The following is an 18,055-nucleotide window of genomic DNA, read 5'->3' on the forward strand; positions in this document are numbered from 1 at the left end:
GAGGCAAAAAGTCACTGCCGGTCTGAACTGAGGGTAAAACTGAAGAGGTTTTGGGTCACTATGGACTCTGACTGCATGTTATTGTTAAGCACTTGCAGATCTGCATGTAACCATTTTTAAATGAAGAAAAATGATGTGGATATTTTGCATCGTGTCCCAGTACAGGGGGTAAAACGTTGCTCATCATCTTATAATAACTACACAAACGTTACAACTCCTCTGTCACTTGTACCTTCCCTGCTGCTGGTCTAAAGGGTCAGTAAAAAGGCGATGGTGATGATGATGCTGCCGGTGTGAACACAGGGTGATGAGCGATCAGCGATTCGGGTGACAAGAGGCAAAAAGTCGCTGCCGGTAAAACTGACAAGCAGACTGGCCGCTCTTTCACACCAGCCAACAGTGGACCCTATCCTACCCCCAGTCGAGCCAATAGCGCCGCTAGGACACAAACTTCACACCGCTCGAGTGCCCCCTATAAAATACGGATACTATAATACTGACCTGATGTCCTGGCCTGGACGCGCCTGCACCAAGATCCTCACCTCTAGTTCTTCTGTGCCCTAAAATGCAAACACGTAAGTGTATCTACATCCGTGGGCGTGTCCTGCCTTAGCGGATTTTGCGAAATGAGAGACTTACATCTTCAGACTCTCGCAGAAGTTCCGTATCCTCTACTTGTACTACGGCGTCCGCTCCGCAGGGAATCGGCGCTCCCGTGGTCACTCTCATCACCTGGCCTGGCATCACTGTGTGAGTGGGCTATATACACACACACACACACACACACACACAATAAATACACTATTGCATCACACTAAAATGCATGTACACTTACTGCCCATTTGATCAGCTCCACTTACCATATAGAAGAACTTTGTGGTTCTACAACTACTGACTGTAGTCCATCTGTTTCTCTACATGCTTTGTTAGCCCCCTTTCATGCTGTTCTTCAATGGTCAGGACTCTCCCAGGACCACTACAGAGCAGGTATTATTTAGGTGGTGGATCATTCTCAGCACTGCAGTGACACTGACATGGTGGTGGTGTGTTAGTGTGTGTTGTGCTGGTATGAGTGGATCAGACACAGCAGCGCTGCTGGAGTTTTAAAACACCTCACTGTCACTGCTGGACTGAGAATAGTCCACCAGCCAAAAACATCCAGCCAACAGCGCCCCGTGAGCAGCGTCCTGTGACCACTGAGTAAGGTCTAGAAGATGACCAACTCAAACATCAGCAATAGATGAGCGATCGTCTCTGACTTTACAGCTACAAGGTGGACCAACTAGATAGGAGTGTCTAATAGAGTGGACAGTGAGTGGACACGGTATTTAAAAACTCCAGCAGCGCTGCTGTGTCTAATCCACTCATACCAGCACAACACACACTAACACACCACCACCATGTCAGTGTCACTGCAGAGCCGAGAATGATCCACCACCTAAATAATACCTGCTCTGTGGTGGTCCTGTGGGGGTCCTGACCATTGAAGAACAGGGTGAAAGCAGGCTAAAAAATGTAGAGAAACAGATGGACTACAGTCAGTAATTGTAGAACTACAAAGTGCTCCTATATGGTAAGTGGAGCTGATAAAATGGACAGTGAGTGTAGAAACAAGGAGGTGGTTTTAATGCTGTGGCTGATGGGTTGCCAATACAACAAAAGCAATAAGTACAATTGTGTGTGTGTGTGTGTGTGTGTGTGTGTGTGCTTACTTGCTCCCCAGCCTGGGACTCTCCGATGATAAATCGATCCCCTGGCCCATCAGCAGCTAAGAGTCACACAGAAATCACCATAAACGTAAAGACATACGAAGACTAATTCGCGTTAAACTAGCGTGTTCGTTGACACCGAAGCCCTCACCTCGAACAGCGTAGCCATCTTTTACAGAGGCGGGAAAAGGAGGAAGGTTGTCTTTGGCATAGACGTCCTGAGCTAAGACTCGGCCCATTCCATCTAGAGGAAAACAAAAGGACGGACAAAGGTTAGCAATCGGTTAAGTAAAGGACGATCAAAATGAATGCTAACTAAGCTAACGCTAACTAATTTTACTGTGACCCAAACCACACTAATCATGCATCAAAATGAAACACAAGATGAAACATACTTAATTAGTATAAGTGGTGGTAATCTGGTCGCACTGTGGGTTACAAGATGTAACGTAAAGCCTCCACAAGGGGGCGTTCGTGTGCAAGTTCATTTCATGTTTATGCGCCTGTTAAAATGTGTTTATTTAATTATGCGACCCACCCGAGGGTCACGAACCCCTGATCTAGTATATCAACAGAACAGGCAATGACTTTTTAAAATTAGCATTCTATCAATGGTGTTATTAGAGAGAACAGGATATATCCAACTCCAATGTTTCACAGAAGATATCTGACTGCCTTTTAAGCATCTCTTCCTGGTGACCTGGTGATGATCTGAACATATGTGCTGGGATTGCCAATTAAGGCATCTCAGTAGGCAGCATTTTAAGGTATCTGAGAATTAGATGTAGATGTGAAAGACTTCATTCATTACGTGAATGTGTTGTACCTCTATAGTTGATTATCTCAGTGCCCAGGACCGAAGTCATCTCCAGCACAGTGATGAAGGCCTTGTCCATAGAGGTGAGGGGGAACGGGGACATGCGGTGCCTCCGAGCCACCTTAGTGATGTCCACTGCGCTGTGACCTGAAAGAAAGACAGACAGAAATCATGTAAGTGGGACCACATTATATTTTGTCATGACAGTTATCTAACATTAAAACCACCTCCTTGTTTCTACACTCACTGTCCATTTTATCAGCTCCACTTACCATATAGTATCACTTTGTAGTTTTACAATTACTGACTGTAGTCCATCTGTTTCTCTACATACTTTTTAGCCTGCTTTCACCCTGTTCTTCAATGGTCAGGACCCCCACATGACCCCCACAGAGCAGGTATTATTTAGGTGGTGGATGATTCTCAGCACTGCAGTGACACTGACATGGTGGTGGTGTGTTAGTGTGTGTTGTGCTGGTATGAGTGGATCAGACACAGCAGCACTGCTGATGTTTTTAAATACCGTGTCCACTCACTGTCCACTCTGACACTCCTACCTAGTTGGTCCACCTTGTAGATGTAAAGTCAGAGACGATCGCTCATCTATTGCTGCTGTTTGAGTCGGTCATCTTCTAGACCTTCATCAGTGGTCACAGGACGCTGCCCACGGGGCGCTGTTGGCTGGATATTTTTGGTTGGTGGACTATTCTCAGTCCAGCAGTGACAGTGAGATGTTTAAAAACTCCAGCAGTGCTGCTGTGTCTGATCCACTCATACCAGCACAACACACACTAACACACCACCACCATGTCAGTGTCACTGCAGTGCTGAGAATGATCCACCACCTAAATAATACCTGCTCTGTGGGGGTCCTGACCATTGAAGAACAGCATGAAAGGGGGCTAAGAGAGCATGTAGAGAAACAGAAGGACTACAGTCAGTAATTGTAGAACTACAAAGTGCTTCTATATGGTAAGTGGAGCTGATAAAATAGTGAGTGTAGAAACAAGGAGGTGGTTTTAATGTTATGGCTGATCGGTGTGTATATATATATATATATATATATATACACACGCACACACACCGATCAGCCATAACATTAAAACCACCTCCTTGTGGGTGATCGTAATGTTTATGGACACCCTGACTATAAACTCATTGGACACATACTTTAAGCATACAGTGTATGACAAAACTATAAACAGTAGTGCAGAAGGTCACAAAAATACCTCAAAATTGTAGACACCGCTCTAAGCTGCTGAGCTCAGGTGTTCCAGCCACACCCATATCAAATAATATATACATGAATTTTTTGTAGGTTATACTCACTTGCTCTTAGGATGTTCTCTTTACTGCCGCACCGCGACTGCACCTAAACAAGAAGGAAAGACAGGATGAGAGGGGACGGAGGCGAGAAAAGAGGGAAAGAGCAGAGAGGAGAAAGAAGAAACAAAGGGATGAGAAAGACCCCCAAGAGAGACCGTCGTTCTCAATCCGGAACAGCAGCGTTCCGAGATCAGGACAGTCGTTTTAAACGTCTACACACGGCGACCAAAAGAAGACTCGGAGACACACATGACTTCTTCAGTCCTACCGCCATTATTATCATTATTATCGGGGTGTCGGTGTGGTGTGGCTATTAGTGTTGGGGCGCACACAGACAGCAGTGGTGAGCCAGATGTGTGATGCAGCATTGTGTAGTGGACAGGATTGATTGTGAGGACAGAATCCACTCGAATTGTTTAGTGAAAAACTAATAATAATAATAATAATAATAGCAATGTTATATTCTGCATTCGAAAATAACAGTCAAGTCATTAAACTACTGTCAAGTACCAAGTATAATAATGTTCCCTTAGGCCAAGGGTATACAAGAATACAAGAGGGCTTTCTTGTTCTAGGATATTTATACCCAAAGCTGTGTGTTTGTAGCACAATCAATAAGACTTTACTCATTTATTTGAGCAATGAAGCCCTTGTTTACCTCATTTACCCTTTGATTCGAAACCCCAGCCTACAGGGAGCGACACACAAGCGAAGATTCCCCAACCATTTCTACTCACGATCCAAATAACGACAGACTAGCACCCACACGAGGACTAAACGTTCAACATCCAGCGTCGATAGAATGACAAAACGGGAAAAAAAATCAGAACGATGGGGTACGACTCACACTGAAGCAAAAATCTAAATGAAAAGGAACTACAGAACAGATCTCTACATAAATTCACCACAGGTCCGACACACCGTACATCTAATGAAAGGAAAAGTGAAGTGTTAGAGAGTAAAGGGTGGCTTCTACAGAAGAGTGAGTGACAGCAGCACAACGAAAAAAACAAGAGAGAGGAAAGAAGCGAGGAGTCTGAGCTCCTGACGCAAAGCCGAGTTTGCGGATGGAAGCAGCTCCTTTGTTTTTACATTTTTTTTTTTGCATTTTTTTTTTTAAACGAGGTGGGGGAATAGTTACTCGCGAGTCGTAGGTCCTATGGCTCCTGCGATCGGCTCTGAGCCCCTCCAGCCTAGAATGGAGCTTTGGTGATGGACAGAAACAAAAAGGGGTTTACAACAGACAGAGCAAAAAAGAGACCCCAAAGAAAGAAAATGCATTTAGACTCAGATTTGCAAGGTTTATACAAGACAGGTGGACAGATGAGGGCTGAGACTGAAGGTCAAACTGGTTTCCCACGAGGCATGACTGGTGATACAATACTATAGATGTATTGGTGGATGGTGGTGGCAGGCAGCAAAGAAAATTGGTTAGCGTGAAGATGGACAGAAAAAGTGTGAAATAACTCAACATGGCAACGAAAGGCCACAAGTATAGGACAGAACGTGAATGAACATCTAGATGACTTGATGATGAATGGATCAGACCAAAAGCAAACATTTATATTCAAGTGACAATATTTGGGACATGATGACGTCCCATTTCCCCATTATTTTCACAATCCTATTGATTAAACACACAATACATGACAAGTTCAAGTATGACCAACAAGACAGCCATTAGTTCGCACATGCTTAAGTGTTGCATGGGTCTCAAGTGGCACAGTGGTTAAGTACGCAACCCCACTACTGCTGGGATCTTGGGTTCGAATCTTAGTGGTGCTGCTGGCCTGTTGGGCATCTGAATAGCTAATGTCAGAGGTTGGGCTGTGTGGCCAAAACAATCTAGCCATTGTGAGCACTTGTCAGTGCTCTCAGTGCAGGTCCCAAGCCAGAATAAAATAGGAGGGTTGCGTCAGAAAGGGCATTTGATGTAAAATCAGTGCCAAGGTTTTTATTACGCTACGCCCCCAGTGGTTAGATCTGACTCTCGGCTGTGGTAAGGGCCGGCTGGGCGTCTAAACAGACTGTTTGGGTACATCTGAGAGGGGGTGTCTCCAAGGGTATTCCACCAATTAGCCATAACATTAAAACCACCTCCTTGTTTCTACACTCACTGTCCATTTTATTAGCTCCACTTACCATATAGAATCACTTTGTAGTTCTACAATTATTGACTGCAGTCCATCTGTTTCTCTACATACTTTTTTTAACCTGCTTTCACCCTGTTCTTCAATGGTCAGGACCCCCACAGGACCACTACAGAGCAGGTATTATTTGGGTGGTGGATCATTCTCAGCACTGCAGTGACACTGACATGGTGGTGGTGTGTTAGTGTGTGTTGTGCTGATTGGATCAGACACAGCAATGCTGCTGAAGGTGGACCAACTAGGTAGGAGTGTCTAATAGAGTGGACCATGAGTGGACACGGTATATAAAAACTAAAAACTGTGTCTGATCCACTCATACCAGCACAACACACACTAACACACCACCACCATGTCAGTGTCACTGCAGTGCTGAGAATGATCTGTCACCTAAAGTCAGTAATTGTAGAACTACAAAGTGCTTCTATATGGTAAGTGGAGCTGATAAAATGGACAGTGAGTGTAGAAACAAGGAGGTGGTTTTAATGTTATGGCTGATCAGTGTATATAGTGTAGCTCCATTCTAAACACTGGTATGCAAACACAAATACACAAATATTCCTAACTATAGCTGGAAGCCACCAAAAAAAGGTCAAGACAATGATGCCCATACACACACACACACACGTAATGAATGGTGGCTGGTCAGTCAGCATGAGAACAGAGCAAAAAAAGGCAAAAAAGACAAAACTAATGAATAATAAATGAGTGTCAGATCAGATACGATGAGCAACGTTGTGTGTTTAACCAGGCGGAGTCGAATGATCGGCCAGTGTTGGAATTCACAGCTTTATTACGCTTCTAATAATCTGAATGTTAGACGCTCCGTAATAAGCTGTGGGCCATTCGTGAAAATGACTGTGTGTATGTGTGTGTGTACAGATCCCTATACAACAAGGGAGGGGTAGAGTAGAGCAGAGCTGTTTACCTGGTCCAAGGTAGAGTACCTTGACTTGAGCGTGATGACTTCATCCAGGTGCGCCCTGAACTCTCTCCGTGACGCCTGGAGAAAGCCACAGGACAGTAACTTACCTCATCCTTGCCCGCACACACACACGCACGGTCATACACACCGACAGATCACACACAGACAACTGTACAACACTACACACACATACACACACACAATGGATCTGCTGAAGCAATAATGAACTATGAGCAATGGTTCAGGCCAAATGTATCCAAAACGATCCCGGGAATTGGGTGGGGTTGGGGAATGGGATCAGTTGAAGGGGTTAGTGGAGGGATCATGCTGTCTGCAGTTTGCAAATTGTCCTTCCCTTCCTGAGCATACATGTTTTCTACAATTGTACTGCCAGCGACGGAGTCTTACGAAGAGTCTTAGCACGTACGACCACACACATACTCCTTGACTTTTTCCAAGCTACTCTACTGTATAACGGAGTGGTTAAATAGCGGCAGGAAGGTGAATCCAAACCATGATGATGGGCTAGCCTATTAGACCACTATGCCACCCGAGCACCTGTTTTGTGTCTTGACAAGTCTTGCTCTTCAGAAGCAGCTGCTTAGTTGGAGGTAAGACTGGAACCTTCAAATTAACAACCCAGACCACTAACCATAAGCTATGACTGCCTGGCATATGGCATGGACTCCACAAGGTCTCTGAAGCTCCCCTGGGATATCCGGCACCAAGACATTTGCAGATCCTTAAAGTCTTGTGAGTTGGGAAGTGTGGCCTGCATGGATCCGACTTGCTTGTCCAAAGCATCCCACAGATGCTCGATCGGATTGAGATCTAGGGAATCTCACTGTGCACTGTGGTAGCATTGCACTCCCATTGATGTATATCAATGCCAAGAAGGGGTGTACTTGGTGGTACGAGTCAAAGTAACATCCAAATGCGCGCCAAGATTCAAGGTTTCAGAGAAGAAGAGCATCCAGAGGATCAGACGTCCTCCACCGGCTTGTCATTTCCCCCTTAGAGCATCAAGGTGCTATCACTTCTCCAGGGTAAGTGGCGCAGACGTACCCCAATCGCCCTGCTCTGATGCACACGTACCCCTTGCAGGCACTTCAGGTAGTGGACAAGCATCAGCATGGGCACTCTGACTGGTCTGTGACGTCACAGCCCCATATACACTGATCAGGCATAACATTATGACCACTCTCCTAATATTGTGTTGGTCCCCCTTTTGCTGCCAAAACAGCCCTGCAACTGTAATGCTCTGTGTATTCGGACACCTTTCTATCAGAACCAGCAGACTCTTCTGGACAGAATTGGCGTCTGAGCAACTCCTACTGTCTGAGAGATGTGCCGACACGAGCGGTGGAGGAATATTTGGGTATAGTGTGTTCCTCCATGTGTGTTATGGATGGCTGGACTCATCTCAAATCTGGTTCCATTAAATAAAAGGATACAACACGCAAACACAAAGACGTCAAATGAAAGATGTATTAGTGTGGCGTGTTAATGGCATGAATAGGATGCCAGCAGAGCGGAGAGGTAGATGAGATGGAAGCACAAGGAGAAGCAGGTGGTTATGGGAAGTTGCTCTCTACTCTGATGTGAGACCGGCCTCACTGTTTCTCCTATAAGAAACAACACAAGGTTCCGATCAGTGTAAACAGACAGCTTCCACCCAGAAGCGCTGAAGTACCTCGGTGACACTATAGGTGGATGAACAGGAAGTGAGCCGCGCCTGGGACAGGAAAGGAAGGGAAGAGAGATAGAGAAAAGGGAGACAGAAGGGGAAAGTAAGAGGAGAAGGAACAGGAGGGAAAAGAATAAAAGGGTTAAGCACACAAAAAGAGTTCTACAAAAAGCGGACACAGTCAAGACACCAGAACGGGAGTGGAACACACCACCATCTGTAAGCTTCAACCCATATGCCACATATAATAAGAAAAAGGATATTTCTATGTGCAGGGTTGAGGGTAGAACTCTGGACGCTGTAGGTCTAGGTGTTGTCAGTATGAGACAGGTTGGAAGATGAAACAGTGGTATGAACTGAATGAGCATTTTAATCCAACATGAGTATGGACCGGTCAGGCATCTACATCTAGCTTTGTCTGAGAGAGAGGGGTAAAAGGAGGGGACTGGCGTCCTGTCCGGGCCATGTAACTGCATTGCGCCCACTGATTCTGGAAGAACCAGAATAAAAAATGATCAGCAATCAGGTATATAGTGTGACCAATTTGTCACAGGCTGCTAGGTGTAACCCCTGAGATATTAAATAGAAGAAGTCGGTCGCAGGAAGACACTACAGAACAATACTGTGGCTAAAAAACTAGGGTTACTAGAGCAGAAACACTGCACTCCAAAAAACACTGTCCGCCAGCTGCTCAGTCCACCAATTGCTCGATTCACCAGTGAGTTACAACCCAAATGCTAACTTGACTTAGTAGAGACAAGTAAATATAAAGCCGTCACATCACATATAGACAAAACTTGACAAAAGCAAGGATGTCCGGACAGGTGCAATACAGCAAAACAAAAAAAGTCTGAATCAGTGAAAGAAGCCAGACATGTCAGGCAGACAGACAGACAGACAGACAAACAAAGTTGAATCAGTTCATATGGACACAAGTTTGTTGTAGAGATACGTTTCGTCACTCATCCAAGTGACTTCTTCAGTCTGAGCTGGTGTTGAATAGCCCAACCTTATATACAGACGATTTGCATAACAACCGATCACCGCCCACTGTATAACATTAATAACCATTAATAATGACCATGTGTGCCTTTCACATACTGTATGATTAGGGTATAGCTCCTATCACGGCATTGTACGATGGTAAGAGATGTACTCTCAGGCCCCACTCAGTTCAGAGATGGTCGTTCCCTCTTCACATAGACGGCCTCTTTGACTCCCCGTTCAAACCAGCGTTCTTCCTTGTCAAGGATCTGCACATCTTCATCATTAAATGAGTGGCCGCTGGCTTGCAGGTGAATGTAAACCACGAAGTCCTGGCCAGAAAGGGTCGATCTTCTATGTTGGGCCATTCATTTTGCCAGTGGCACCTAAGAGCATACACTACGTTACTCTGTTTGTGTCGAGGGACCCGGTCCTTAGTGTGATGGGGTTTGAAAGCAGCTAAAACGCGGTGTTTGGAAAATATCCGTTCGGAAAATTGTTCTGCTACTCCAGCCACATACGGAATCACCACTGGTTTGCACTTAGCGGTTGTCCCTCTCCTCCCTTTGATCCACTGGAGCCATGTTTGGGCATTTTTCCAGCTTTTCCCCCCAGTTAGGGTAACCGCATTCACCCAGGGCCTTCTTGATTTGAGATTTCTCTCTTTCCTTGGACGTAGTGTCTGTGGGAATGCTGTTCGCTCGGTGGTGGAGCGTTCTGATGACTCCACATTGTGAAAGGCACACATGGCCATTGTGATATAAGGTTGGGGTATTCAACATCAGCTCAGATTGAAGAAGTCACTTGGATGAGTGACGAAAAATATCTCTACAACAAACTTGTGTCCAGATGAACTGATTCAACTTTGTGGATTTGTGTACCTGGATTACTGAGCATGCATCAAGAGAGCTACATACAGAGCTAAAAAAAACAGAGCTAACAAACAAGGCCTCAGCCCTGAGCTGAGTCCCAGGTACTCTTTTAAAGAGCTGAGTTGAAATGTAGTTTCTGCCAATCTGTGTAAGCGGGTACCATCACTTTCTACCAGAGCGATGTGGATGAACACAAAGGTCTGAATGGAAGAGATGATGTCCTCCAAACTCTTTGACCTGTTCCTGAAGTATAAAAGAAAAAGGCAATAATGCACAGTGGCCAACAGCGTCCGTTTACTCCACCAGAACCGACCTGTTCAGAAACTTTAAAAGGTTTAAGCAACATTACATATAAAACATAAAAAAACCCATAACCTACTGAAAAACCTCCCAGCACGTGGAGCACTGCTATCTGAAATGGAAAGCAGAGGGAACAAGCAGCCAGTGAAGTGGCAGCCGATCGAGACCGAGCCATGAACAGCGTAGTGATCAGTGTGCGGTGACAAGGGAGCTAAGCCTGAGAACGAACCAGGAGGGGGAGAGAGTGGAACATGTGGCAAAGCAACAGGAGTCTTACTTTAGGGGTGGGGCAGGAGGCAGTGGAGAGACGGGACTGCTGAGCGCGAGGAGACTCCGAGGGGGTGGTGCTGAGAGAGGCCGTGTCCCTTGGCAGCACCTGGACGCCCCGCGAAATGATGGAGTCTGGGATCTGTGAGGGAAGAAAAGAGGTTTACGGGTAATTAGAGTGGCAGGTCAGTCATAAAAAAACGCACTGTGTGTCAACAAAGCTATGGTAGAGGAATATAATGAGTATAGTGTGGGCAGAATGGTGGATGGTTTTGTCTTCCTAAAAACTCCCTAAACTTTTTGAGAAAAGACATCACCTTGATATCAAGATATATCCAATTCCCCCCCAATACCAAGACAGTTGTCAGCTTTTGCACCTTTCGCTAATAAAGATGTGGATGGTCCGTTTTTGGCCTTGGCATGCAGAACTCAGCTGAATCTTGGATGGGTCAAGGTTGTGCCAAACAGGAAAGGAAGTTCAATTTTCGTTTCTAAGCCCCTTCAGAGCTGGTTGTCCATCCAACAGGTTCTCCCATCTCTGCACAAGACTCCTGAAATACCTTCAGAGTAAACATTAGATTCTTTTTTATCTCCATGACCAAGATTCTTCTTGCCCAGATGCCCAATTTAGCCAGACGACCGAGTATAGGATGGGTCAAGGTTGTGCCAAACAGGCCAATTTAGCGTCTTAAGGCCTAATTAGGCCAATTTAGCCTGGTGACCAACTCTAGGATGGGTCCCTCATAGACTTTGGGTCCCAGATGTGTATTTCTTCAAATGTCCAATCAACTTAAACATTTCAAGGATAATTAAAGCAAACAAAAAGCACAAATTGATGTCGTAATTCAAAAAAAAAAAAAAGATAATGAGAGACGTGTGAAGGTGTCAGTGGAGTGAAAAACTGCAAACGATAAACCTGTAGTGCTTACCTTGTCTCCGCAGGAGCAGGTGAAATGAGAGGGAAGGGTGGTGGAAGGGATGAAGCCAGTCAAGGGCTGCCCCCCTTTGGCCATGACAACGGCATGGTTGGGATGGAACTTCGTACTCTGATGATGAACATGGCACGAGTCAACAAACACGCTCACGCACACATACGTGTGGCACAAATCAACATATACACATGCTGGAACACAAGAAGGAGGAAGATGGAGGTAACGCTAACGTCAAACGAACTTCAGAGTATGAATCTAATCAAGAGCACCTCTCCCAATCATCGGACAATATGCGCTAAGATAGACCCTAACTCGGTTAGCATGGGCTACGTCAACCACACCCACCTTGGCAGCGATGGCTGCCGCCGTGATGTGCGAGGAGCCGCTGTCCTCAGTCGAAGCGATGCCGCTGTCTTTCTTCTCCTCCTCTTCCTCCTCGCACTGGATGCCTTTGTCCTCGGTCTGCTTGTGCGGGCTGGTGACATGAGGAGGCGAGAGCGGCGGTGGGGGTGAGGGCAGGTCCTCCAGCGCATCGTGGACGTCCTTCACCTTCACTATAGCGTCGCGCAGCAGGTCGATGGCGTGCGGCAGAGCAGGCAGGATGAACTGAAAGCACTCCTGAAGGAAGAAGAAGATCCGTGAACAATGCGGGTGACTGTTTCTTTTGCTGTATTTGACAGGGGGTAGGGGTGGGGGTCTCGCTCATTTAAAGACGACTTAATTAACGTAATCTATATGTACATAAATACAAGCATCTTGTGACTGGAACTGATTTAGGAGTCAGTCAACAGGTCAAATGTGGTTGTTGGGCGGCCAAGACTCATTGATGCCAGAGGATATGAAGGCTATGGCATCTGGTACAAACCAAGAGATCAATTCAATACTATTGCATCACAACACACACTTCATCAAACCCTCCTTCAGATCTATCGTCTGACAATCCTCTCCTACCTGTTGTAAAATCCAGTTATAGCTAATGTCTTATTTCCAAAATGACTCGACAGTGCCTCCCTTTCTGGGTGCAGGTGGACCTGGAGGCTGCCTACACCTCCTATGCACTAGGCCCGGCTTTGTGCACCAAGGGGGAGAAGACAAAATATAACCCACTGAACTACAGACTCTGATTGTGTCCCAAGTTGCATAATACTTACTACAAAATAGGACAGATCATAATAGACACAACAGCACTGATAGTGTAGGGCAATTGTAGCCTAGTGGTTAAGGTATTGGACTAGTAATGGAAAGGTCACTGGTTCAAGCCCCACCACTGCCAGGTTGTCACTGTTGGGCCCTTGAGCCCTTAGACAGCATACTGTCACAGTACTGTAAGTCGCTTTGGATAAAAAAGCGTCTGCTAAATGCAGAAAATGTAAATGTAAACAGTGTACTACTTGTAGCAAGACAGGGCGGGTAGCACCTCGCTACTGTAGCACAAGCACCACCTGCAAGAATGACAGGGAACGAGTACAGGCCTGTGACACCTCGGCTTTCGGAAAGTGCACAAGTGCCACCCAAACCCCACCAGCTAAGTGGATTTACAGACGGATCCGCTCCAGAAAAGGGACGTCACACCACCTCTGGGGCAGCTTGCTCTCCCAGGGCAGTTCCACAGTGACATCTAAAGTGCCAACAGGATGTGGTCGACGTTGTCCGATTCTCCTCTTCATGATGCCCTTACATTTTCAATAGAGGGCTGATTGGGACTGCAGGCGGACCAGGCAAGCACACACACTCTGTGTACAGAATGAGGATTGCATTGTCTTCCCAAATAAATAAATGTTGTCTTGATGGTCTCTTCAAAGTCTCAATTTATGCCTCGCATCACTGATGCACCCTGGACCCTGACAGATATGGGCTTGCAGCCCTTATTTTGCCTCTCTTCCAGTTTTTTAGGGGTGTTGCAGGCATCAAATTCTAAATGTGCCAAATCCTTCCAAATCAACGCCCTGAAAGGTACCTCCCAACTACTACAACAACATCTAATATGGATGGACAGGCTCCGTCATCTGTGAGGCGAATGTGTGCTGAGGGAGTGCATGCTCGCAGCTAACACAGGTGTGCTAGCTCAATCACCCTCAAGGTAACCTGTGTGGTGCTGTTCTGACAAGACACATTAATAATCATGAAGAACGGTGACGAGAAACTTGAATTAGGGAACACCTGAATGTCCCTCACCTTAGGTTTGATCCGGAGACGAGTTCCAAGACGCCCACATTTGTTACCCCGTCCGGTCATGGAGGAAGATTAATGTGGGACGGCACGAAACCTCAGACGGCTAATCTCTGTCCTTGCGCTGCATTTGGGACTACCTAATATTTCTGCCTGCCTAGTGCTAGACGAGGTGAAAGAAAACACATTTGTGTGTGTGTGTGTGTGTGTGTGTGTGTTGTCGGAGAGAGAATCTGTCAAGCGAAACGTATCCCGACAGCAACGTGTCACTTCCTTTTAAATTAAAAAGGCTGTAGAACCCTCAGAGAACCAAGTCAAAGTTTTCATTTCTTATTTCGCCCCCTGTTTACTGCCATTCTAGTCATATCCAGCTTCCGTAACTGTAACTTCCTTTACTACTGCACACCCTCCACCCTGACAGAGGAGAGCTGCAGGCTATCACTTGCCCCATCGGACACATCTGTAGACGCAGACTGCTTTGGGCAGGTTTGGGCACTGTAGCAGTCATAATTTTGACACATTTAGAAGTTGATGCCTTCAAGACCCTAAAAAACTTGAAAGAGAGGCAAAATAAGGGCATATTTGCCATGGTTCAGGGGTGCATCAGTGTCAGCGGCTTGGGTGTTGACCTTTAAGAGACATATTCTGCCATTAAGGCAACATTTATTTATTTGGGAAGACAATGCAATAACAGACGTCATTCTGTACACGCTTGATTAGCATAGCTTTGTACACACAGAGTGCGTGTGCTTGACTGGCCTGCCTGCAGTCCGGATCACTCCCTTATTGAAAATGTAAGAGGCATCAATAAGAAGAGAATGGGACAACGGTGGCCTTGCCTGTTGGTGCTTTAGGGCATCTCTATTGAACAACCCTGGGAGAGCAAGCTGCCCCAAAGGTGGAGCGACGTTCCTTTTCTGGAGCGGATTTGTAAATCTACATAGCTGGTAGGGTTGGGGTGCAATGGTACTAAAGTGGTGGATAAGCAAAATCCCAAAAGCATTGGACCAGGTGAAACAAGGCCATTCGATAACGGACTTGATCTTGACTGGATTCTCGAGCTTGATGAATAGATGGTTTTCCAAGAGTAGCTGTAAGGTAGACCAGACTTGAGCTACGTCATCTTGGTTATAGATCAGGACATCATCTAGACAGACGAACATGAAGTGCCCCAGTGCCTCCCAGAGAACCTCATTCATAATTCGCTGGAAGACGGCAGGGCAAGGGCATTCTTAAGACCAAAAGGCATTACCCTGTACTCGTAGTGACCCAAAGAGGTAATGAAACTCTAATTAAATTGTATGCATTGCGCAGTTCCAATTTCGTAAAGGTGAAAGCCTGCTGCAATGACTCAAAAGCCGAGTTCATTAAGGGCAGGGGTGGCGGTCCTTAGCGGTAATGTTATTAAGACCCCGGTAGTCAATGCAACGGCTCAGTTACCCATCCTTCTTCTTAGCAATAAAGAAGCCCGTCCTAGCTGGAGATAAGGAGGGATGGAGCTTCCTGGATTTACTCATCTAGCCTTCTGCTAGAGGGTGGACAGGGAGAATAACCTGCCCTAGGGAGGCACAGTCAAACGGGCAGTGAGGTTAGAGGGTTAGTACCCAGAGGTCATAGTACTCCTGGGGTACCCTGGCCCTACAAAGCCAAGCTCCTGGGATTTGTAGTTCGCTTGGGACTACAGCAAGTCGATCTGCATGAGTGGCACCCCAACCCTTGGCTTGCTCTGGTGAGGCAACAGTCCGTTGTCGCTATTGTCTAATTTTCCTCTTCATGATGCCCCTTACATTTTCAATAGGGGACTGATGGGGACTGCAGACAGGCCAGGCAAGCACACGCACTTTGTGTACAGAATGAGGCCTGGCATTGCATTGTCTGTAGATCTCACACGAATGGCACCATCACACATAGGCAAGTCACCCATGCCATTGACACTGATGCACCCCTGTACTGTGACAAACGTGGGCTTGTCACCCTTATTTTGCCTCTATTCCAAGTTTTTAGGATGTTCCGAGCATCATATTCTAAATGTGTCAAATCCTCTGACCTCACCGCCCGAAGCGGACAAAAGCAATCAACCCATTACCCCAGACACTGACACAGTTCCCAAAAAATAATCAAGCTACTGATAATCCAGGAGATTTTACCACAGTAGGGGGCAGAATTAACACAGTAAGTCTGCTGTTACCTGTGAGCCTTTCTTGCTGCCAGGCAGATTAATGATGAGAGTTTTTCCTCTAATGCCACACACAGGTCTAGGGGAGAGGAGAGCTATGATTAATACCCAAAGTACACATATACTGTTTGTCTATGTGTGAGTATGTGTGTGTGTACCTGGACAGCATGCCAAGTGGTGTGACGTTTAGGGAGCCCATAAGCATTGCCAAGGCCATCCCTGGAGCTTCACGCTCAATCACCTCTCTGGTGGCCTGCAGACGGGAGAGAACACACACACACACACGCACAGTCACACACTCACACACTTAGAAGACAGTATATAAGAAGGTGCCAATTTAATATCAAGTACCCACCAGGGGTCAATATTGGCCAAAAATGATGGGATTATATCAAATTGGATTTGGCATCCAGTTCATTGATAAATTGGTAATGGATACAACGATTATGTAATACGACTGGCACATGCTATAGCTTCTACATGATGTTAATTGTCTGAATCCCTTAAATACAACCAAGCACGACAATTACTCTAGGCCCAAGATCATTCAATTTGACCTGTAGATAGACACTGATTATCTCTTCATCACGGCACCTGTTAGTGGGGGGGATATATTAGGCAGCAAGTGAACATTTAATCCTCAAAGTTGATGTGTTAGAAGCAGGAAAAAAGAGCGAGCGTAAGGCTTTGAGCGAGTCTGACAGGGGCCAAATTGTGATGGCTAGATGACTGGGACAGGGCGTCTCCAAAACTGCAGCTCTTGTGGGGTGTTCCCTGGTCTGCAGTGGTCAGTATCTATCAAAAGTGGTCCAAGAAAGAAACAGTGGTAAACCAGCGACAGGGTCAAGGGCGGCCAAGGCTCATTAATGCACGTGTGGTCCGATCCAACAGACGAGCTACTGTAGCTCAAATTGCTGAAGAAGTTCATGCTGGTTCTAATAGAAAGGTGTCAGAATACACAGAGCATCACAGTTGTGTATGGGGCAGCAAAAGGGGGACCAACTCAATATTAGGAAGGTGGTCATAATTGTATGCCTGATGGATGTAAAGTAACCTCTAGTTAGAGATACGCCCAGTCGACACACACTTACATGGACGTAAAGTAAACTGGTTTGTACGTACCTCGGGTGTAACGTCACGTGGAGCGAAGCCAGTACCACCGGTGGTCAAGATGAGGTTGAGCTCTTTTTCATCACACCAGTCCACCAGTGTCTCCTAAAACCACAAAGTGAATTTAACGTAAACATATACTCTTTTTTTATATTTTGTTTATGCATTTTCTCCCTTTTAGCGCGTCCAATTGCCCGATTGTGTAATGCTTCCTCTCCACTAATGCTGACCCCGGCTCTGATTAAGGAGAACAAAGTTAACCCATGCCCCCTCCGACACGTGGGCAACAGCCATATGCATCTTGTCACCTACACTGGACGAGTGTATATGCGGATCAGCATGGTGTACTGAGAGACACACCCTGATCAGCAAACTCTTTGCTCGTCTCTGTGCAGGCGCCATCAATCAGCCAGCAGAGGTCGTAGTGTCATCAGTTATGAGAGAGACCCTATCCGGCTTAATACCCCACCCCTATATGAACAACAGGCCAATCGTTGTTCATGCGGTTGCTCAGCCCAGCCGGCAGGCAGAGCTGAGACTCAATCGGATGTATTCGAGATCCCAGCTCTGGTGTTCTAGGGTGTGTTTTACCGCTGCGCCACCTGAGCGCCACCCGAGTCTTTTTTTGTCCTGC

General features: G+C 46.2%; 1 protein-coding gene across 6 annotated transcripts in view; it reads right to left on the bottom strand.

The window, feature by feature from the left end:
• Positions 1-18,055, bottom strand: part of gphna (gephyrin a) — a 57,394-nt gene that overhangs the window by 8,813 nt on the left and 30,526 nt on the right. For 2 of the 6 annotated variants that reach the window (XM_063006788.1, XM_063006787.1), the window contains exons 4-15: positions 17,434-17,526; positions 16,470-16,564; positions 16,324-16,390; positions 12,312-12,584; positions 11,964-12,080; positions 11,045-11,176; positions 3,856-3,898; positions 2,536-2,673; positions 1,861-1,953; positions 1,713-1,768; positions 640-759; positions 502-560 (exon numbers count right to left, since the gene is read on the bottom strand). In XM_063006788.1, coding sequence (XP_062862858.1) covers positions 502-560; positions 640-759; positions 1,713-1,768; positions 1,861-1,953; positions 2,536-2,673; positions 3,856-3,898; positions 11,045-11,176; positions 11,964-12,080; positions 12,312-12,584; positions 16,324-16,390; positions 16,470-16,564; positions 17,434-17,526 — 1,286 coding nt within the window. Of the gene's footprint in view, positions 1-501; positions 561-639; positions 760-1,712; positions 1,769-1,860; positions 1,954-2,535; positions 2,674-3,855; positions 3,899-4,993; positions 5,057-6,927; positions 7,003-8,617; positions 8,660-11,044; positions 11,177-11,963; positions 12,081-12,311; positions 12,585-16,323; positions 16,391-16,469; positions 16,565-17,433; positions 17,527-18,055 lie in introns of all 6 variants that reach the window. The other 4 variants (XM_063006790.1, XM_063006784.1, XM_063006785.1 and 1 more) reach the window with 4 other exon arrangements.

Source organism: Trichomycterus rosablanca, chromosome 13 (assembly GCF_030014385.1).
Source record: "Trichomycterus rosablanca isolate fTriRos1 chromosome 13, fTriRos1.hap1, whole genome shotgun sequence".
NCBI classification, from domain to species: domain Eukaryota; kingdom Metazoa; phylum Chordata; class Actinopteri; order Siluriformes; family Trichomycteridae; genus Trichomycterus; species Trichomycterus rosablanca.